The 24,501-nt window shown below is 40.8% G+C and overlaps 2 protein-coding genes across 2 annotated transcripts; one reads left to right on the plus strand and one right to left on the minus strand.

The window, feature by feature from the left end:
- Window positions 1–1,054: 1,054 nt before the first annotated feature.
- On the minus strand, window positions 1,055–21,010 carry LOC135071595 (uncharacterized). Its single transcript, XM_063965357.1, has 5 exons — window positions 20,360–21,010; window positions 19,280–19,519; window positions 18,038–18,151; window positions 3,381–3,708; window positions 1,055–3,106 (listed from the first exon to the last, which is right to left on the minus strand). Exons 1-5 carry the CDS (start codon window positions 20,495–20,497, stop codon window positions 2,850–2,852), a joined length of 1,077 nt encoding a protein of 358 aa, XP_063821427.1. The 5' UTR covers window positions 20,498–21,010; the 3' UTR covers window positions 1,055–2,849.
- A 191-nt stretch (window positions 21,011–21,201) lies between these two features.
- Window positions 21,202–23,347, plus strand: LOC135072095 (protein CNPPD1). The gene is made up of 5 exons (XM_063966045.1): window positions 21,202–21,407; window positions 21,838–21,934; window positions 22,196–22,401; window positions 22,486–22,614; window positions 22,691–23,347. The coding sequence occupies exons 1-5, from the start codon at window positions 21,357–21,359 to the stop codon at window positions 23,345–23,347; spliced, it is 1,140 nt and encodes a 379-aa protein (XP_063822115.1). The 5' UTR covers window positions 21,202–21,356.
- Window positions 23,348–24,501: the final 1,154 nt, after the last annotated feature.

Consider the following 24,501-nt stretch of genomic DNA (forward strand, 5'->3'; position numbering starts at 1 on the left):
TTTCGCTTAATTAACGTTCGTAATTCTAGTACAAGTAAGACAGGATAGTGGTGCCCCATATCCATAAGTGAGACTAGAAAAATTACATAATTTTAGGACTATCTACCGCGACGTGACAGCATGCAGAGATTAGCCAGATGATGCAAGTTGCCGCTTGAATCAAAAAATGCTTATTCCGTCATAATTCTTTGAGTTGAATCGATGATGTGGATTTACCTAAAGTTAATTTACCCGCTTCGATCAGTAATTCGGTATCCTGGAGGCTTTGTTAGTTCACCGAGTAATAATTGGGCAACGTAGCAGTTATGTATCCAATTACATATTACTTTATATTTATTATCTTAAGGTAAAAATTAAGTAGATACCGGACAAGCTCAACTTGCTCAGATAAACACGGCTATTTCAAAAGGGACAGGTTAATAAGGATTTCCTAGAAGAACGCGGCTTGTAGCTAGCGAACGGTTCATTCTGGTCGGCCGCGGACGCGCGGGGGGTGCGGGTGAGCCACGCACGGGACGAACTTCACTTTTTCTGCGGACCGATGCAGATTTCCAAGTCGATGATATGCTTCAAAATAAAAACACACTGCCAGATGAGACCGTGGTCATGAATTCATCCGATCTGACACGGACGCACAGCACACCCCGCGTGCCCTCACCGCTTACTGCTAACACTACGAGTAAGTATATGTAGATACTAACTTGGAAATGGCGAGCGCTCCGGTCGCAAGCGGGCCTCGCAGTCGCAAACTGACTATAAAAATTAAATATTTACAAAACTGGTTATTATTAATTATTTATACGTAGTACTCGTGTTAAGTAACAATGAGATCTTTAATTTTTTAATTGTAACTAGCTGACCCGGCGAACTTTGTTCCGCCTTAATGGCAATAAATAAGCAGACTTTTTTTTTTATTTCGAACGGGATAAAAAATATCCTATGTCCTTCTCCTGGCTCTAAACTACCTCCCTGACAATTTTCAGCTAAATCGGTTCAGCCGTTCTTGAGTTATAAGTGGAGTAACTAACACGACTTTCTTTTATATATATAGATTATTGTGGATACTGCGGCGTGCGACCGATTACAATTCGAAATGTGCTTTGATGATGGATTCCCCTATCTACGAGATAATAGGTATTGTGCTTGTAAATTATTGCTTTTTAAAGTTTTTAAAATTATTTTTTTATCTCATAAGGGGCGAATCCGACACAACAAATCACTCCTTTACAGTAAACGATAAAATGCGTGGATTTTTTTACCAAGTGAAGAAACTGATATGGTCGCACGTAACACACAAACTAACGCTAAGTCTTAAGTATATCACATTGTACTTCACAAACTAATTACACGAATTGTTATTCCTTTTGATATCAAATTCACAACCTCGCAGTCGTGGCTGCACAAACTAAAGGTTGACGCATGCGCATGCCAGCAACGGTGCCTATGTACAAACGCAAGCTCGTGATGCACGTCGCATTGTGCATACTTACATTATTATAAATTAATTATTATGGACACTGGATCTATTTGTTTCAATTGTATCATTCGACATAATTCGAAAATCACAAAAAGCGAACCTTAAAGGCAAAATGAATCACATCCGTACGTACTTTGTGATCGACTTAAATTATAAAATACCATCGAGTATCACTGTTTAACGGCCTGCCGAAAAACTATCAATAAAATACAAGATTACGAAATTCCGCATGGAAAAAATTCGTAGCGTAAACAATAATTAGAAAATACACAATAAATCTAGTACACAGTCGACGGAGCAGCCACGCGCCACACTGCGCGCGCGCCGCGTCTCTCAATTGACATTATCCCAAGACCGCGCGTGCGTCGCTTCGCGCCAGTATCCGATGTGGATGCGGTCATAAATAATGTGATGACCTAACTGAACAGTTAGGTAGTATAACTTGCAACCCAAGAGTGGGGGCGTTAAAATAATAAATATTGATGTAAATTGGTTCTAATGCGACACAACATTTTACACCAAAATTGTGGAGTTTTTAATAATTATTAAAGTGAAAACTATCACAACAGAAACAAACAGAAAAGTATTATCATTTGAAAGGGAAAACAAGTGCATCGAGTGCAATGTTGAATCATTCACCCGGTCAGTGAGCACTTGCTGAAGTATAAAAACATTCCCAGCGACTTTAGAACAATGCGTCCCAGCAATATTATAAAGCAAATTAATTAATTTAATTCCAATCAATAAATAGATAATAAATAAACTCCGCTCATAGCGGATAAGTAGGATAATTTTAGACCATGCTCAAATATCTGCAGATACGAGAACTCGTCTTACGTCTCGACGGGTACGATAATGTGCCCGAAATACAATCATATTTCTAAGATGTAACATTACGTATTGATCCGATCGTCTTTAGAGCTGCCTAGTTCACATAATCGCACTAGCCTTAAAATGTTAACTCGAGTTAATAAAATATAGCTAACTGCAGTTAACCTACACTCCGAAAACATTTCCTTTCTTACGCCAAGACGCGACGAACGCACGCGACAATCGTATCGATCGTCTCCGATGCGTCGGTTCGGTCCTCCCGCGATTTAAAGCGGTTCATTTCCCCGCGACATAACATTCGGCCGACGCGCAAACTGGGTTTCGAAAAAGATTACAACTCTCGGAACTTAAAACGTTCGATCACCGCGTCAAAAACTCAAGCGCGGGAGGTATTTTTTTAATACTTCGCGATGGAGGAAGCGAAACGCGTCAAACGATCACGGCGATCGCCCACCTCATCGAGGCGGGCGAGGTTTTTTTAATACAACGGGTGCCCTCGCGACTCTAAGCGTCGCCGGGGCGGGGCGGGGCGGGGCGGGGGCTAGGGCTCTGTGGCGGGGCGCTCGGTGGGCGGCGGCGTGGACGCGGTGAGGTTGGCCTGCAGCGCGGCCAGCGCGGCGTGCGCGGCGGCCGACGTCACGCGGCGCCACGGCGAGCGCGCGCGCACGGCGTACGCGGCCTCCTCGAAGCCGTACTGCAGCCCGAGGATGATGCTGAGCGCCGACGCGTCCTGCCCGTGGCAGCCCGAGTACCGGTACTGCGGCTTCTTGTCGAACCGGCATCCGCCCGATTGAGCGCCTGCGAATTCAAAATTAGTTCAGTTTTGAATGCTCTTTTTTCTTGACAGAAAAAAATCTGTTCATTGTAATAATAAATTATGTCGATAACCGATAACTTGATCGGTAATAATATTAATGACTTCTCATATTAAATGTGTCGATAACGACTGATACGATCCGATATGCGGATCGAACGAGTCTTTTGATAATCTGTTTAATTTTATTATATTTTAAGCAGACGGATAAAGATAATTAAAGAACGAGCTCGGCTCTCGTCGTGCTGAGTTGCTGACCTATGGGCATGATGCAGTCGAGCGTGAGCGCGCACTGCACCCACAGGCGCATGACGTCGGGCACGGGCGGGCGCGCGGCCAGCACGAGCCGCTCGGCCTCCACCATCTGCACGAACAGGAAGTCGTCGGGGCGCGCGCGCAGGTAGCGGAACATGCGCGGGTGCGTGAGTGACGTCACGGCGGCGCGCCGCGGCCACGCCAGCAGCCCGCCGCCCGCGCCCGCCCCGCCCGCCGCGCGCGCCCACAGCGCCGCCAGCGCGGCCGCGTCGCCCGCCCACTCCAGCCCGCTGTCGCTGAACACCACGCCGCCCGTGCGGCTCAGCGCGTGCTGGAATGAGACGACACGAGCTGCTTTCATTCCGCATTCGTTATATTGAGTCCAATGCGATTAGAAAAAGTAATATTATTTTAAATGTCTTAAAGATTAATGCACAAAAAATGTTCTAAAGTCACATAGAACAATCGCACATTACGAATTATATGACGTCAGCTAAAGGTATGACGGTGAAGGTACACTTATTGTAGTGGGTGCCTCGCGCGGTCACTTGGTGAAATCTGTACTGACTGTGACTGTGAAAAGGCTACCGTATTGACTCAAACTACAGAATTAAATTAAACAAAACTTTGTTATCTATCTATTTTGGTTTCCCCGTACTGCTACTACGTACCCCGTACGACTAATCGTGAAGCGATCGATATATTTTTTGCAGTACCAACCGTGCCAAGCCCAAAACTTCAAACACTCAAAAAATATCTGCCTAAAATAGACTCGACCCTGAACAACAATAAGGAATTTATGTTCCCTGTTTTTATCAATGCTGGAAACGTTTGAATGACCTCAATCAGTCCTTGATAAATATCACACCGTGCCAAAATATCAATAACAGGATAAGTCTAGACATTAAAACCCACGCTTTTGATGTGTTCACACAAAAAATAAAAAAATATTATAACTAAGTGGATTTTATCATCATCTAGAACATGTTTTATACAATTTGGTTTTTCGTATTGTTATCGAAACGTAGAAGACCTTGACACAGCCCTCTAAGCATTGTTTGTGAGTCAACGCGAACGTGTAAATGAATGTCGCACAGAGGCGCGGCGTCCGGCGCGATGGCGTGCTCCCCGGCAGTGATTACCGCTTGCCCGCCAAGATCTTACACCGAATTCACTCAACAGATTCTTTGTATCAAACTACATCTACTTATATGACTTATGTCCATAGGAAGGATGACATAATAGTGGCCTTTCCAGCCCAGTCGACAACCCTATCCTATAAATATTTAAAGTTAGGAAGCCGAGCCAGATCCACGGGCTTTATTTAAATCCCTGTTACCTCAATTCCGCGTCCAGAGATTCGCATATTCTTAATACTACCTGGCGTAGGTACGGCCTAGACAGTAGCAACTTTTTATGGTTGTCAAGATAAAAAATCGCAGAGAAAATGTAAATATTTCTGACATAACGCTAAATAGTATTATAGCCAACACAAATTAGTATTATTTGTTTAGTATCAATATCCGGAATCCATCATTGAGTTAGCACCTGTTTTTCTTACCTAAAGTCAGCGTTTTCGGTTCCTTTCCGATAGTGGCGCCCTCTGTAGTGTCGGTTTGGTACTACTTACTAGGCGCGCGAGCACCAGGTTGAGACTCGTTATTATAGCGTTGTTTTTCGCGCCGTTCACAAGTCAGTTTAGTTTCACTTGCAAAAAACATTTTTCAAATTAGTTAAATTACCTACTATATTTTTGCAAATTATAAGTTCCTTTCCGAAAATATGGAGAACTCTTCTCCAACGGGAGTGAATGCCGATGAAGAAAGTACTCGATCGCAGAAACGTGATCGATCGCCATCACGGAGTTCAGACAGCAGCGACTTATCCAGCGGCAGCAGCGAGTACCCGAGTGTTGGTGATTTTTTATATATGGCAACCTTCATACATTTATTAGGTTGGCAGTCATGGCCATTATGTTGGTACGCTTGTAATTTTTCTTTACTCCTTCCTGTGTGGTCGCTAATCGTAGCAACTATTGTGTGTCTGAAGAAGTGAAAATACAGTTATAATTATAGAAGTTACATCTTTCATTTTAATATCACATCAGGTTATGGGCCCAGGCACATATACCGGACTGATTATAACTCTCGTCAGTAAGTACTGCAATCGGCGAAAAGAGAGGTTAGAAAATACACGCCTAGCGTGGTCGGCAAACTACCTCGAAGGAAGAACTGCTGCAGGAAGGCAAGATGGAAGATGATAAATTCAGCACAATCAAACTGGAGGGTTCCAAGAACTGGAACATATGGAAGTTCCAAACAACGGTTTTGTTGCGCGGGAAAGGCTATATGGATATAGTGGAGGGAAGGAGTGTCAAACCGCAAAAACACGAAGAAAGAATCATTTGGGAATCAAATGATGCGAAGGCTCAAACGATTCTGGTCACACGAATGACAGAGGAGGTCATGATACACCTAATAACCTGTGAGACATCAGCTCAAATGTGGAAAAAATTACAAAGTGTCTTCGAGCAAAAAACTGAGACCAGTGTTCACATTGTCCAACAGAGATTTTTCCAGTTTAAGTATGAAAAGGGAATGGAAATGTCAGTGTTCCTATCTAAGATACAGGAACTCCAAAATCAACTGAAGCAAATGGGTGAAGAAATATCTGACAAGTTTGTAATTACCAAAGTTCTCATGTCGTTACCAGATGAATACAGACATTTCATTTCTGCATGGGAATCTGCACCAGATGATAAGCAGACATTCGATAACCTGGTAGCCAGATTATTGGTGGAAGAGGAAAGAGTGAAGGAGAAAGACGTAGAAACTCAACAAGCATCATCATCTGCGTTCATCGTGAAAAACAGAAGACCTGTAAAGTGTTTTAAGTGCGGGAAAAATGGACATTATCAAAGTGATTGCAAAAGTAATAGTGGTAATAGGAACAGTGAAGAGAACGTAATGAACAATAACTGTTTTTATTGTGGAAAGTTCGGACATTATAAAGCGCAGTGTCGGTTCAAAAAGCAAAAGGCCAATATTACCAATAACAAAACGAAGAGTAATGCCTTTTTAGTGTCAAACTTAAAATACGAAGTGCATAAATCGCAGTGGTTGGTAGACTCTGGTGCTAGTGATCATATGTGTAGGGATCGGGCATTGTTTACATCATTCTCAGTTGCATCGCAGAAGTACGTGATCATCGGTAATGGCGCAATGATTAGTGTCATGGGTTGCGGGCAGGTGGCGGCACAAGTGTCAAATGGGAATGAATGGATAGACACGGTCATAGACAACGTACTGTACGTTCCAGAGTTAAAAACCAATCTATTTTCGGTCAATCGCGCCACTGACAAGGGTTACGTCACTTTGACAGATGACAGTTGTTGCAAATTCTACAAATCCGGCGTGGTGTGTGCTCTGGCAAAACGTGTTGAAAACTCATATTATTTGGACTTACGTTATAAATGTGAGACTGCAAATGTTGCTGGCCTGGTACAGAATGACTTGAATGAGTGGCATAAGAGATTGGCGCATCAGAACTTTACCTACGTGAAAGATATTCTACAGAATAACAATGTTGTTGTGAAACAAATCTCTGCACCTGAGTGCGAGAGCTGTTTGATTGGTAAGATACATCGATTACCTTTTAGTAGAAGCGAAGATAAGAGCTCAAAAACCTGTGAATTGATACATGCTGATACCTGTGGGCCAATGGAAGAAGAGTCTATTGGTGGCTCGAGATATTTTGTTATACTAAAAGATGACTATTCTAACTTCAGGTGTGTTTACTTCGTCAAGAAAAAACATGAAATAAAACAATGCATTGAGAATTTCATTAATAAGGCAGAGACTTTAACTGGAAACAGAGTAAAGATCTTTAGAAGCGATAATGGGTTAGAGTTTGTAAACAAGGAATTGAAGGAGATGTTCTCAAAGCGAGGAATAACACATCAAACTACAGTAACCTATACCCCGGAACAGAATGGTAAAGCAGAAAGAGAAAATAGAACTTTAGTAGAGGCAGCACGTACAATGTTACATGAAAAGGGCTTACCAAAGAAATTGTGGGCTGAAGCAATTAATACAGCTGTGTTTGTTTTGAACAGAACAGGAAAAAGCCATGAAGATGGAAGGTCACCATTTGAAGTGTGGACAAATAAAAGGTTTGACATTCACCAGTTAAAAACCTTCGGCACTGAAGTCTATGTTCACATCCCGAAGGAAAGAAGGAGAAAATGGGATAGAAAAGGTGAAAAAGGGTTAATGGTTGGCTATGGTGATGATGTTAAAGGATACAGGATTTATTATTCACAAAAGAACACAGTGGAGACTAAGAGAGATGTGGTTTTCCTGAAATATGGTAAGGAGGAAAGTCTACATGAGGAAGAGAAAGAAATGGAATCTAAAGTGTCAATAAATCTGGAAGAGGAGTGTGATAACTTGGAAAAGGAGTGTATTCAAGATAGCAACATAATCACAGATGTGAGTGAGTCTCCTACTAGGCCAGAAGGGGCAGAACAAATTACAGATGTGACACCGTCTACCGATGTGGATGAAGTTTTTTCAGAGTGTAACAGTGATAGTGAGTACCTACCAAGTAGTGATGAGGAATGTGTGTTGGAGAATACTCCTCCCAGAGATGTGAAAAGCAGGCGCGTGAGAAAACAAACATCCTTCTATAAATGCAACAATGTGCACTCAGTGGAGAGTGAGTGTGACCCAGGTACCTATAGTGAAGCCATGGAAAGAGGTGATTCTGGTAAGTGGATTGAAGCTATTGAGAGGGAATTACAGACACTAAAAGCTAATGATACATGGGATTTTTGCGATGTACCTGAGAATGTGAAAACAGTTAGTAGTAAGTGGGTTTTCAAAAGTAAAATGGTTAATAATGTAAAACAATATAAAGCTAGGTTGGTTGCAAGAGGTTTTGAGCAACAAGATATATTAGATTTAAATAACATTTATGCACCAGTTGCACAATTGTCTACCTTTAGATTGTTTGTCGCAGTAGCAACAAAACTTAACTTACCTATATACCAAATGGATGTGACAGGGGCTTTCCTGTATGGGGAGATAAAAGAGGATGTGTATGTTACCTTGCCAGAGGGGGCTTTTTCAGGGGGTATTAACACAGTGAAGTTAAATAAGTCATTATATGGACTGAAAAGTTCACCCAAAAATTGGAATATTAAATTTACTTCTGTATTAACTGAAGAGGGTTTTGTAAAATCAAAGTGTGATTCTTGTTTATACAAGAAGTGTAATGGCACAGATAGTACTTTTGTTCTATTATATGTCGATGATCTGTTGATATTTGGTTCAAATGAAAATGACATTTCAAAACTAAAAGATGTATTAAATAGAAAGTTCAAGATGAAGGACCTAGGTTTGATTTCTGATTTCTTAGGAATTCATGTAAAGCAAGATTTGCTTAATGGTACCACTGAACTATCACAAAGAAATTATCTAGAAAATGTACTTATGAGATTTAACATGGAAAGTTGTAAACCAATGTCAACCCCTATGGACCAAAATTTTAATTCAAAGATATTTAATTCCGCTGATAAATATGATGAAAGTATTGAAGGAATTTGTAGACAAATTATTGGTTGCCTTATGTACGCAGTTTCCGGAACGAGGCCTGATCTTTGTTTTGCTGTCAGCATGTTAAGTAGATATCAAAAATGTGGAAATAGTGTAATATTAAATTCACTCAAAAGAGTATTGCGTTATGTGAAACATACTTTAGATTACAAGTTGGTTTTTAAATGTAATGATGAAATGTTGAAAGGTTTCTGTGATGCAGACTGGGGAGGTGACCAACAAGATAGGAAGTCTACCTCAGGGTATTTATTTACTTTTTCAAACTGTTTAATTGTCTGGAGTTCAAAGAAACAGACATCAGTCAGTCTTTCTTCGACAGAATCCGAATATATTTCATTAAGTATGGCTGCTAGCGAGGCATGTTGGCTTGTAAATCTTTTGCTTGATTTTAACTTCCCAAATGTTTGTCCAGTAGAGTTATATTGTGATAATCAATCAGCAATTGCCAATGCTAGTACAGATTCAGTGAAGCGCTTAAAACATGTAGATATTCGATATCATTTTGTAAAGGACTTAATAAAAGATAATAGAATTTCAGTAAAATATATTAGTACTACTAAACAGCCAGCTGATATGTTAACTAAAGCTCTGAGTAGAGAATTAATTGAACTTTTTTTAAAACTGTGTAATGTAATGTAAGTAACAGCGTAGATCAATAAATGTATGAATGTTGAGAGGGGGTGTTGGTGATTTTTTATATATGGCAACCTTCATACATTTATTAGGTTGGCAGTCATGGCCATTATGTTGGTACGCTTGTAATTTTTCTTTACTCCTTCCTGTGTGGTCGCTAATCGTAGCAACTATTGTGTGTCTGAAGAAGTGAAAATACAGTTATAATTATAGAAGTTACATCTTTCATTTTAATATCACATCACCGAGGAGAGCAAAGGCAAGGAAAGAAGACCAAACTGTGAGTTATGCACATTTTGAATTCTTATCACAACAAGTTGCTTTTTTAACAAATATGATTTCTAAAAGTACCGACGTTTTGAATGCTATAAAAGACGATCATCAATCGGCGGCTGTTGATTCAAATTTGGACTTTAACTTACGCCGACCTTGCGAGAGTGCATCCCAAAATACAAAACTTAACCTGTCTGAACCGTGTACTATGGTTAAGGATCCGCTTTATGCACGAGCACACGAAAAATACGTTAAAAAATTGAGGGATTTGCAACGATTCGCGAGTGATGATTGGTATGCAGTTCGATTCGCGGATACTCAGAAAAAATATCTGGCCACCCCCGGCTTTGTGGAGTTAAGCGTTAACGATTCTCTAAAACGGTTTGAGTCGGCTATGTTACGTGAAGATCCTCGTTCATATTTGTACGAACGCTCTTTTGCCGGGTTGACGCACGCGTTGCTTTTACAAATAGAAGAATTGCATAAGACGTTACAAGCGGTAGTTGATTGGGCCAACGAGTGCAAGGAGACATTGACTCCTAATGCATTGTTCGATAAAATAGAATCATCTTTTTCGAAAGACTCGTCGTACAGTAAAGTAACCGATGATATATACTCAACATCAAATAAACCGCACCTTCCGCGACGCGAACTTTAACTATTTTCTTCTGACACAATCATGGTGCCCCAACAATATTGGTGTTATTTGAAAGCCCAATAAATATCCTTAAAGAAAAACACATTTAATTTCTTAATAAATGATTAACATATACCATAAATGTGACTTGAAAAAATACCTCACTTTGGGCCCACCTATGGGATCAATTAGACCAATTTTTATGGTTATAAAACCAAATAATGATCTCACGTGTCCTCTTTAGCAGATGTATAGCGATTAATCCCAACTTAACAGTTTTATAGCCATAAAAGTTGGCTCTAGCGTAACTACCTATTTTTTGAAGAAGTGACTCTGGATCCTTCTAAAGACACATTTTAGGGGTAAAAACCTTTCCTTTAATGAAATGAAGGTTAGAACTAGGCTTTCAAATGGTGCCAATATTGATGGGAAGTGGGGAAGCATACGCTTGAAAATGCTTGTCGCGGGAGGTGCGATTTATTTGATGTCGAGTGTATTACAAATAGTATGCGGTAGGCGTGCAGATTTCATTACTTCGAGAAGAGATACATTGCTGCGTCAAATACCAGAGGATTATCATAGGGATGTTTTGTACAAGATTCCACCCAGTGAGGAAACATTATTTAATGATGAGTTAGTTCAAAACTACCTCCAAAAAATTGGAGGGGCGGATAAATTGTTTACTTCACTGCAACCGACAGCTCGAGTGCAATCAAAGGATAATTTCTATCAGAATCAGAAGCCATCAACAAGTAAACAAACAGATGACGCTACTTTTCGTCGAACTAATTCCTCGAAAAAACACGCACCTCGACAACCAAATCGAAAACGCCAAGATAAGCAGGAAAACAATAGCCATAAGGGTAAAAAGTCGCGATCTCACACTTCCTATAAAAATAAACGTCGCGAATGACTATCGGGTATTTCAAGGCGGCTGTCTAAAACAATTTCAAACTGTCTGGAGCAACTTGGGTGCACCAGAGCAAATATGCAAATTACTAAATGGGGTACGCATTCCGTTCATTCTAAAACCACCTCTAATATTTCCAAATTCCATTGCAATGCAAAAGTACAGAACCAAAACTTCGCACGATATGACTACCCAGATACAAAACATGTTAGAATCAGAAATTCTCGAACCGGCAGAACAAAGCCCCAGTTATCTTTCAACCTTTTTCCTGGTACCCAAGCCAGACGGCAGCCATCGCCCGATCTTCAACTTAAAACAGTTGAACAAATTCGTTGTAACGAAACCATTCCAATTATTCAGCCATTTTCGTGTACCAACTTTTTTACACCCCCAAGATTGGATGGCGAAAATAGACCTGAGCCAGGCGTACTTCCACATTCCCATTGCGCCACAACATCGGCCCTTCCTGAGACTAATTCAAATTCAAATTCAAATTTATTTATTTGCATAAAACAGGGTTACAATGGGTCTTTTACATTTTCATGTTTCGAAGTGTCAGTGCCTGTTCAGCCATAAGTCATAGCATGCAAATATTGATAATACCAGTTTTTAATAAATTACATTAAATTAAATTACATTTCGATTAATTGTTTCATTCATAATTAATGTCAGCATTCAAGATAAATTATAATAAAACAGAACACAATGATTAAATCCCAGATGGTCGTCACTTATACTATAATAGGTACATAAATTCAAAGTCAGTCAATCTGTGTCCTATCAAGCAGTGCACTCATTTGTTATACTTCATAAATTCGTCAATAGTGTAAAAAGCATTCACCAAAAGCCATTTTCTAATAGTTGCTTTGAAATTATTATAAGGCAATTGTTTAATTTCGTCCGGTATCTTATTAAAAATTTTAATAGTCATTGTTGGTGCATTTGAAAGAAAGCGAGTTGTTTTTGGAAGGGTTTCCAATAATAACTTATTAGGGAATCGTACACTTCTCTTTGTTACATCTTTGGCTTTTGTAAACTTATGATAATTTTGTTTAACAAATGTTGCTATCTCCATTATATATAAACATGGAAGCGGTAATATATTTAATTTCTTAAAGTAAGGTTTACAGGAGACGTCCGGTGCAATATCACATATAGCACGTATGCAACGTTTTTGCGATATAAAAACCTTTTGTATATCTGTTCCATTTCCCCAGATCAAGAGCCCATACCTCAGTAGTGATTCTACATAGGCAAAGTAAGCTGTCACCGCTGTAGCTTTATTAGCAATTTTGCTAAGTTTGTATAGTGCGAATGCAAACCCATTAACTCTATTGCAAACTTTTTCAATTTGCCCTTTCCAGTTAAGGCATGGTTCAATTATGATTCCTAAGAAAGTCATATTTATGTCATGTTTAATTATTTGATTATTAAAGGTTATGTCAACTGAATTATTCTTGAAATTATTAAAATTCTTTAATTTTGTTTTATTTAAATTTAGTTTTAAATCGTTTTTAGATAACCACTTCGCTATTAATGTCAGAGTTTCAGTGATATCTTTTTTGTGTTTTTCTAAAGTATGGCATTTGTCAGTTGTTATTATCACTGAAACATCATCAGCAAATAATATCATTTTATGGTTTATCACGTTTGGAAGGTCGTTTATGTACAATAGAAATAGGAGTGGTCCAAGAACGCTTCCTTGTGGAACTCCAGCGCCATTTGTTTTATAGTTGGAGTTGTATGATTGTACATTAAGTTTTTCATCGACCTGTTTTATTTCCACGCACTGTTGTCGATTTTTTAGGTATGATTTTAACCATTCTAAGGCAGGACCTCTGATTCCATTAGTTTCTAATTTTTTCAAAAGTTTGTCATGTGAGACCAGGTCAAAAGCCTTTGATAAATCTAGAAGTAATACTGACGTAAACTTACCGCTATTTACATTTCTTAGAACGTCATCAACTAATTGGTAAGTTGCCTGAGTTGTGGATTTTTGCTTTTGAAAACCATATTGGTTACTATTTATGACCCTGAAAGTATTGAAGAAAGATGAGATGTGACCATGCATAATCTTTTCAAAAATTTTTGAGAACACAGAGATCAATGTAATAGGTCTGTAGTTAGAAATATCAACCTAAATTATCATCACGATCTGAATCGCCACCAACTGCTTCAGATGACGTGTTTGCCGTTCGGACTAGCATCGGCCCCAAGAACATTCGCTACCGTAACCAATTGGGTCGCCGAGCTACTGAGAAGTCACGGCATCAGGTGCGTAGTGTACTTAGACGATTTTCTGTTGGCAAACCAATCGCAACAGAAATTACACGACAACATTGCAACAACGATACATATCATGCAATTGCTGGGCTGGAAAGTAAATTACGAAAAGTCTGTTCTGACTCCGACTCAATGCCTCGAGTTTCTCGGCATAACATGGGACACAAAACGCAACGCAAAGTCCCTGTCGGAGTCGAAGTGCCTATCGCTTCGCAAAGCACTTCACGAACAGCTCAAAACAGGCAAGTGGTCCCTAAAACAGTATCAAACGCTAATGGGGAGACTAAACTTTGCCACTTTCGTAACCAAAAGAGGGCGTCTTCACTGCAGAACGCTACAATGCTACAGTCGTCAGTTGTCAAAGGCTCATCCTCACCGACGAGTGAGCATTCCGCAGCCAGTTCAAGCAGAGATAGAGTGGTGGCACAATGCGATTGGAGCAACCATGCCGATACATATGAGCGCTGTGACCCATCTATTGACGACAGACGCGTCCGACATCGGTTGGGGTGCTCAGATCAACGACCACTTCATTACGGGTACATGGACAAAACCGCAAATGTCATGGCATGCAAACAGAAAAGAAATGTTCGCCGTATACGCAGCAATTCAGCACAAACAACATCACCTGCAAAACACGCAAATTCTTCTTCAGACAGACAACCGAACAGTAATGTCGTACATCAACAAAGAAGGCGGCACGAAATCAAAGAAACTTCTCGAACAAATTCGCCAACTTCTAGCACTTTTGGACAAACTAAGCGTGCATCTTCGTGCTCAGTACTTTCCCGGAAGATTCAACGTAGAGGTGGATGCTCTCTCACGCCAGAAAGCTTGTCCCGAGTGGCATCTCACTGCATCAGCGACGGAAAAAATATTTCAAATGTGGGGCGTACCAGAGATAGATCTGTTTGCGTCAAAGACGGCTCATGTGATACCGAGATACGTCTCGATGGACGTGCACGATCACCAAGCACAACATCACAACGCGTTCTGTCACCAGTGGCATTACAATCTCGCATGGCTCTTTCCGCCCCCAAATCTGATTCCGAGAGTTCTAAGTCATCTAAATCAAGCCAGCGGGAAGTACATTCTAATCGCACCGAAATGGAACAAAGTATTTTGGCAAGTCGATGTACACTCTCGAGCTCTACGGCCGGCTTATCGAATTCCAGACCTAGCTCGAGCCCTAATAGACACGCGAACAGGAATGCACCCGCCGAAGATTCAAGATCTACACTTAGAAGCATGGTTGATTTCGGGTGGAAAGACATGTTGACAGAGTGGACTGATCAAGAGCAAAATCTACTGATGTCAGGCTGGCGGGCTTCTACGCTTAACACTTATAAACCAGCATGGGCAAGATGGAAGAAGTGGTGCAGCTCAAATTCCATAGATTTTCGATACCCTAATGCAGATCAAGTTGCTCGTTACCTTGCATATTTACATTGTGACGTAGGTCTAGCTTATAAAACTATATTAGTGCATAAATCTGTAATTGCGACTTTTACTCATTTAAATTCTAACGTAGATCTTTCTTCAAATTTCTTCATAAAACATATGTTGAAGGCAATATCAGTGGCTCGCACTAAACCTCAAAAGCCACCCATTTGGAATCCTAAATCGTTATTGCAGTATTTATGTACATATAACCCAGACGAAAACAATCTTTACCAAGTTTCTAAACACACTGCTACCTTATTATTACTAGCCTCTGGTCGAAGAGTTCACGACCTTACCCTATTACGCATCGATAGCGACAGTTTAATTGATAAACAAAATAGTATTGTTATGTGGCCAGCTTTTGGGTCCAAAACTGACAATTCAAATCATCGTCAGTCAGGCTGGAGGCTCAGAAAACATCCTGATAAAAATCTAAATGTTATTTTTTGGATTAGAAAATTGGAGTTGTCTTTAAATCGTAGGCAAAATATAAATAACTTGTTTATAACAACCCGGGGTGAGACTAAGCCAGCTACTAGAACAATAATCGGTGGCTGGGTAAAGTCTCTGTTAAAAGATGCAAATATTGAAGCTACTCCCGGTTCGGTACGTTCGGCAGTAGCCTCTTTAAATTGGTTAGAAAATTTTCCTATAGATAAAATCCTTGCTACGGGTAATTGGAAAACTGTACATACATTCCAAAATTATTATCAAAGAGAGTTAATTAATCAAAATCCAAGTGCTATCGAATCAGTATCTTTATCGAATTATTTTGAGGCAGTCAATGAGTAATTATTTTTTTTTATGTTGTGTTCTATTATTCTTTTCTGATTTATGAAAATCAAAATAGTATAAAATAAAAGTTTATTACTACAACTAATCTCATTCTATTCTTACACATTTATAGCGTCAATAACTTTGTTATTGGCACCAGGTGATAACAAACACATCACTCAATGATGGATTCCGGATATTGATACTAAACAAATAATAGAGAGTTTTACCAAAAAATAAAACTTACCTATTATTTTTTATTCAATATCCGGAATCCAGGTAAGGTCTACCTGGTGCATCATGAGTGCCATAATGACGAGTCTCAACCTGGTGCTCGCGCGCCTAGTAAGTAGTACCAAACCGACACTACAGAGGGCGCCACTATCGGAAAGGAACCGAAAACGCTGACTTTAGGTAAGAAAAACAGGTGCTAACTCAATGATGGATTCCGGATATTGAATAAAAAATAATAGGTAAGTTTTATTTTTTGGTAAAACTCTCTATTATATCCATTTGCGATTACCTATAAATGGCTAAGCAGATACATAATTTAAGGTCCCATTATTTGTATTGTATTGCTGTTGGTTATCCGAATAAAATAAAATAAATAAAATAAAATTCCGACAAAATACCCTAGCCTACACGCCTGGTAAGAACACGTGCACGCAATCACCACTTCGCGCCCGTGGTTTTGATGCGAATTAGTGGTAAAAGGATAGCAATGTGTTCCGATAAGGCTAGTTGCGAGCGGGAATGAAACATTCGCTGATTACATGTAATAATAAATAACAATAGGTTCTGGCAACAGGCGATAGTGGGGAAACACACAACATACAAAGCGGCTAGCCAGGTTTTGCCGTCAAATGTTTAAGCGTGAACATAAAGTTTTCATAATTTCCACATCCTTATCTTAACGCATTGTTCATCGAATCGCATAAGTGTATTACTTACTGTATTACAATTTATGAGTCATCTGTTTTCAGAAACTTCACTATAAAATTGGAATTCTTACTTTAAAATGGAGTTTTTCATTGCGTTTAGGGTAGGCTATCGACAAGGAGGGTACATAAAAGACACTATATCAGATTTCTGCAAAACTTAAGACTCTCATCTCTACAAGGCTTAGTATTAACGTAATATAATATTTATAATAAAGTAGGCATTGAGTTGGTGGTGTATGTATATTAACAGCGAAATCAGTTTCAAGTTAATCTTATCAGTATAGGCACAGCGATCCAACTGAGTAAACACTCATTATCAAACAGCCCGTTATCTACCTGAAGCTCATACGCCATGCACCTGCATGATACACGCGCCGCGCAGTGAGGTCACTGGATGGAAGCGAGGCATCGATGCCGAGGGCTCGCGTTGACCGCAATTACCGCGAGTTCTTAATTAAATCACGTGTCATCACGGCCGCTTAACTTTCGGGTACTTAACACGCAGTGCCATGCTTTTAAACTATGGAACACCTTACATATTTCTACATACAATCCCTATCTCAATATGAAATACTGAATGCTACCTTTATTGTTAAAGTCAAGAATAAAAAAACAATGTACCTACCATAAATGAAGTTAAATGAACTTATGGCCCTTTCAACATTTGCTGATAATTCCACGATAGCCTAATTTACATGTTAGATAGAGAGTCTAGTAAAATATCTGCTAAAAATATTAGACAATATAAGACATCGCTAGAAACCTACATTTGTTATAGATAGCGTTAAATACACATATCTACCTGAAACTTTTTTAGACACCAGTAAAATTGTAAAGCAGTTGAATCTCTCAGGTTTTTTTTATGCATACAAAAGGCAGGTATTTGACCACAATCGCACCTGGTGTTAAGTGAGATGCAGTCTAGGATGATACATATCTGCCCTGTAAGTGGCTATTCACGCTCGCCTTGAAAAGGCCCGGATTATAGTCTTCGGGAAAGACAGCAGCAGGCAACGGATTCCAGTCCCTAACTGTTCGCATTATAAAAGAGTCGTCGAAACGCTTAGTGCGAGCTGGTGGAATGTCAACAGTATAGGGATGGTACGCTAACCTGCGCCTGGTTCCCCGGAAAAAAAATGTGACGTCCTCACCTGTATGATGAGCGGGCGGAAGGCGTGGATGCTCTCGTCGCTGACGTGCGAGGGGAAGGCGGCCAGGTCGAAGTCCACGACGGAGCACTTCGACGAGTTGCAGAAGCTCGACAGCTGGGGGGACGCGCAGGATGTTACAAAGTTATTATTGCATTTAAAAATAACAAACACGTTTCAGATTACACTAAGCCGCAGACATATTATTATGTCAACGGCTTTTACGTTTTGATTACGGCTCGTGTTACTTGCTAACTCTCTCTAGCCTCAACCAAGCTTGTCGGTGAACCGCAGCGACTGACTGTTCCTGTGCGACAACAAACAAGAACAACTTGTGGACGAAAGATATTCAGTATCAGCATAAATTGTGTCTTTGCACCCCTAAGTAAGTAAGCCATGCTCTGCTATTGCGATTCAGGGAATCCAATCTCGAGTCTTTGAAGTTGAGTCTTATTAATTTGTCGTGTTTGAGATCGATAAAAGAAAATTTATTTCCCACAGAATGTTATTAAAAGTTACGTTTCCCGTCACGCTGCCAACGCGGATGCATTAACATACGAATTTGCTAATGAGTTCAATCCTGTACCTACCCGTATAGAGTTACATTCATTAGCTCAATGTGAGTGTTCGATACCAGCAGCTATGACGAAATGAAACGTTACAATCAACATCAAATAATATTATGCGGTTCATATAAGTCCACACATCAAATGGAATATCTAATTAGAACAGAAATTCTTACTGCAAATTAATGAGGCCAAAAGGTACGGACACCAAAAACTAAGTGAATTGATTCAAGGTTAATGATACTCGAATCACGCGACACAAAAATGCGACTCACAAAATTACGACCGCGAGGCCTCACCCTGCGCGGTGTCTCGCACGACACGAGCCACCAGCCGCGGGAGCGGCGCCATTGAGGGCCTCGGACATGGCTTCAAATGTGCTAAATCATTCAAGACATGCATCATTGATAACAAAGGAATCTAACATCATTGATTGATGGACAGTTTGGCTTGACCAAACAGCTATCATGACAGCATAAAAATCATGTTAATCCAATTCACACCTCTTTTAACAACTTCATTCTTTGTACACAAAGTTGCAGTGGAGCAAAGAGGCATGTGATGGAGCTGGCGATTTGTGCTTCTGAGCACGAGCATCGTCCAGTCGGCCGGCACTAGTGTGTGCATCGCTTTTTCTAGCTGGTATAGCTTGAAAGTTTAAAATGAAGCGTAGACTCACCACGGCCAGAGAGTAGGGCTTGAGGCCCAGGTTGTAGACCAGCACGGGGTAGGGCAGCGCGGCGGCGTGGCGCACGAAGCTGACGGCGAGCGCGTGGTCCTGGCGCGCGTAGGTGACGAGCGCGGGCGCGGCGGCGGCGGGGGCGCGCGCGCGCAGCCCGGCGGCGCGCAGGTAGCGCTCCTCCTGCACCAGGTGGCTGCCCTCCACATCGCGCAGGCTCTCCTGTGGCGACACCGACACCTGCTCTCATTATACATGTTGCCCGACAAATGTACACTTCCAAGAGTTCTAGTGACTTCATATTCTCATTTGCAAACAAGGAAATCTCTTTTTTTTATTTCCTGTCTACCTCCATTCTGAACAAAGTTGGAACAGAATCATTTTAATACAAACAAGGATATATTTTAGTGTCTGCATTGTGAAAAAGTTTCATTGTTACTAATTAATTCAAACAGAAGACAATGAAAATGTATATGGACATAAATAAATAATAACAATATGGATGGTTTTAAAGTACAGTGGGTCTAGAAAAAGTGCAAATTATAATCGCAAACCAGTCGAAAAATGGTTGTAAGCTTTATATGGGATTCTTTTTTATGGAGTTTAGATGGATTTGATTTTTGATCCGACCAAAAAATGCAACTTGTCTACGGAGGCAGTACTGTATTAAAACACCAACCATTGATTCCTTATTTGAATTAACTTCACCTATTATATTTAAATAAGAATCATAACAAAACCTATTCAAATATCAAGGAATAATCACACACCGTTTCTTTAAAACATATTATTCATAGTATAAGATTTATGAATCAAAGGTTAAAATAAACTAAACTATAATTTTATTTTTACAGAAAAAGACCAGTAGTTCATTATTTTTGTGGACTAAACCGTTTATAGCCATATTATATTTATACAGAATTATACTTAGGAATCCACATTGTTTGGTCTTTCTTTGTTGTATAATCGAGATAAAAATTAAAACAAAAAATGGTCCCCGACATTGAGACGCGAATGGAGTCCAAAGGAGGATTTACTGAGTGATAAATAAAAACATAAGTAATATGGATATCAAGATACCTGAAAGTCTTTGATGTGTTGGTGTGTTTGGGTCACAATACTCTGGATCGACTGCGGCGGTTGTGAGTGGAACACTATCAGAAAAATACTAATAGCAAAAACAGAGGTCGAAAATAGAAGAAAGCTTTTAGTTTTCATGTTGAGAGTACATTATTGTAAACTCCATCCAAATATTATCATCGTTCGTTCAGGATTCACTTGGTCTTGTAATATTTAGTCATGTCTACATAATTTTCAAACTCTTTAGATTAAAAAGAAATCAATAACACTGACAGAGACCCACACAAATGATAGAAATTATACTTTTACTTTTCTATTAATGCTACTTATCACAACAATAAATGTTTTAAATCTTTAGGTACATTAAATAGCTTTCTAGATAATACGTAAATAAATTGCACAGAAAGAAATAAAATTAAAATGCCTTTGTGGAGGACTCGAAAAAACCAATTTTCCGTCCATCCACTGCTAGAATTTGACACTTTTGACAGAATATTGACTTTGACTCATTACTTTTTTAGAGATAACAATGGCAAGGTGTAAGGTATATTAAGACTTTCCCACAAATTAAATATTATTACGGGTATATGCGTACTAGTTCATCCTTTCGTGAATATCTTTGATTTCTCTTCATGAAGGCACAAATCAAAATGCAAAGTTGGAGAAAAGAGAGAGAGCGTGGACGTTCATGCACATCTAAGAAAGAGAGAAGATTTGAGAGGAGGAGAGGATAAAAAATGCTTTCTGGGACCCACGATAGGAGATATATTGTGAGATATACGATCAAGTTGTTAACGCGCGATACTAGTAAACCTTAACGAACGAATGAATGATGAACATTTTTACTTGATGACGTTTGTTTGTTTGACATTGACATTTATTTACTCACCGAATATTTGGGATAATTCGGTCACTCCTTTGTAATATTTATTTAAAATAAATTGGAGTTTTACTTAAAATATTTCTCTTTGGGACCAATATACAGCAAACGTTATAAATGTCTAGTGTATCTAAGAGAAGAAAGGAAGGCTCTAGGGCCAAGATCAAGGTATTGTAAGGAGGTCACATCGTGGCCGATTCGTGATCACTGTAGCACGTCGTGAAAATGTGGCCGAGTACGCTGTACATTATTAACTACGTTTGGTGTTAATTAGATGGTATAATAAAATCACGACCTGTGAGCAAGAACAATACTTCACGTCAACCGATACATTTAAACTTTGTTAAACAAGTGTTATGTTTTGAACCTAAAAAAACCAATAAACTTGCTCACATTTTGATTTTGGTTAAATCAACTAATTAGGAAAGAAGTTAGGAATGAAATATTTGTAAGATACAATTTGCATTAGTAATGCAATAATTGTGCAGTAACACTTACAGTAACATTAATTAATTGTGCCACATAATTCAGTGATTGAACTTCTTCTAGTTAATTTTTATTGTGTAAATTGAAAACAGTTTTGTACTTATGAACACAGAGCATGGGCGATCACAAAGAGTTCCTGAAGCGCATCACTAAGACCCTGTACTACGGGCAGCTGCCGGTGCTGCCCTGCTTGAGCCTGCCTGTTACTGGTGTGTGCAACTATATTAACTATTTACATATTGTACAAGTAACCTTGAAAAACTAATAGTACTTCCTGTAAACTACAATAATAAAACCATTTCCTACATAATGGTCTCCTCGATTTGTCACATTGGTACTTTACAGCATACTGCATGGTATCATTTGCTTGCATGTGCAAAAATTTTGACCTCAACTCTTTCTGTAAAACTTATCTTGTGTTTCTATGCTTCTGCATACGTTTACACAGCATTGTGCCTACCTGCCTTCAGAGATATCGTGCGAGCTGTGGTCGGTGTCGCAGCGCGGGCGCTCGCTGCGGCGGCTGCACGCGGACGCGGCGGCGCGGCTGGCGCGCGGCGCCTGCGTGTCGCCCTGCGCGCTCGTGCTGGCGCTGCTGTACCTCGAGCGCCTGCGCGCCGCCAACCCGCACTACCTCGCCGCCACCCCGCCCGCCGACCTCTTTCTAGTCTCACTGGTGCGTCCCTAGCGGTACAATTACTGGCGTATGAATGCAGATACGGAGTACTGGTGATTCACTGAGTTAAAATATTGTCAACAGATGGTAGGAAACAAATTCTTGCAAGATGACGGCGAAGATGACGAGGTGATATGTTCGGAATGGGCGGCCTCCGGCGGCATCGATCTCAAAACGTTGAAGAAATTGGAAGTGGAGTTCCTCAGTGCGATAGTAAGAATCGATCCTAAAAGTGAAAACGAGTGCGATCGATTCGAAGCGATGCGACTCACATCGTCGCTTTTTTCAGGACTGGAACGTGTTCGTCAGCGAAAAGTCGTTCGAATCGAGACTGCAATGGCTCGAGCGCGCGGTCGCCCTGCGGCAGGCGGCGGCGCGCGGATACTTCACGTACGCCGACCTCGCCGCCGCCTGCGACGCCGCCATGCTGGCCGCCCTCGCGCGCGCCGCCGCCGCCGCCGCCGCCCTGCTCGCCGCCGCCGCCGCCGTCCTGCTGGCGCTCGCCGGCGCCGCGCTGCTGGCCCGCGCCGCGCTCGCCGCGCACTCCGGGACCGCGGCCGCCGCCCGCCCCGTCGCGACCTTCGAGGCGAACGTGATCGCGAGCGAGGCGGCGCCCGCGCGGCCCGCGCCCGACAACGACACCGTGGAGCTGGCCACGCGCGTGCTGGACGACGCGCTGCGCGAGCCCGAGCGGCCCGCGTGCTGCGGCGCCTGGGCCCGCCGGGGCGCGCCGCCGCCGGCCGCGGAGCGCCGCGCTCCCGAGGCGTGGTGGTCGCCGGCGGTCAGCTGGCTGCACCAGAACTCGCTGGTGGGGCTGGTGCGGCGCTGGCTGGGGCGCGCGGCGCGGCGCGAGTGGGCGGCGCGCTCGTGGGGCCCGCAGCCGCACTGCCAGTGGCTGAACCTGAGCCGGCTGGGCGCGCTGGCGGCGGCGGTGTCGGACCGGTAGGGCCGCGCGCCGACCGACGACCTTGGCGACGACCCGGACTCTTTGAATCTTTAGTGAGCTCGTTGTGAATCCGAAAAAAAAAACGCAGAAAAAATAATTATTTGTTTAGCGGCGATCGATTTAGGAAACGAGCCGAAAGAACGCTCGGATGTTTTTCTGGCACAATATTTTAAAGTTCGATCGTAACGATTTATTTATCGTCTTCCGTGTAAGGGAATAACGTTTAACGAGATCTCATGTGAAGTAAAAATGTTGATTATTAGATACAAAGTGTATCCCATCATTTTCTAAAAATAAGTGAAATTAGTTTATCAACTGTACCATTCTATTTCCATATTATTTATTACAACTCAAAGACTGTAACGTTTAATTTGCTTAATTTCTCTTGCTCAATTTTGTTAACTATTAACGCTATGGATACTATCTATCTCATTATCGTCTAAAGATCCCTCCACAGTACGCCTCTATATTAATTAAGTAGTTGTCAAAATCGAATTGCATTACTAAGGTGTTGTACATTTAATTAGATTTAACCCGCGTATATGTGATAAGAACGTATAAATTTGTAGTTAAAATCTGTACACATAAATCACGCGAACAAAATGAATGCAATTCGATTAGGCGATCTACAGGAACAAGGCATATATCATTTGAGTAACTTGTATAGAGTTGTTGTGTATTTTTGTATGGTCTCACTTTCATTGAACTGAATAAACAGACTAATATCTATTAAATGAACTAGTTTTTTTTAAACACAGCCACATAAAAGTATAAGGTATACAAGATCCTGTGTGAAAGAATAACTATAGATAGCGAATAGGTATTAACGGATCAATGCCGTTTAAAGTAACAGCCAGCACTAGTGATTATTTGCTCTGTGCAGCGTAACGGGCCTGCAAGTCCGCAACAATATATCTCGGTACATACCTAATGGTGAGATGTATGAGACACAAAGTTAAAACTATAAAAGTAATGATTCCTAGTAATATAATAAATGAAAAAGTTTGTAAGGTTGTATGTTTGTTACTCTTTCACGCAATAATACTGAACGGAATTTGATGAAACTACAGTATTATTATTGTTAATACATCCCAACTAATATTATAAATGCGAAAGTAACTCTGTCTGTCTGTCTGTTACGCTTTCCCGCTTAA

This window comes from Ostrinia nubilalis, chromosome 5 (assembly GCF_963855985.1).
Source record: "Ostrinia nubilalis chromosome 5, ilOstNubi1.1, whole genome shotgun sequence".
NCBI lineage: Eukaryota > Metazoa > Arthropoda > Insecta > Lepidoptera > Crambidae > Ostrinia > Ostrinia nubilalis.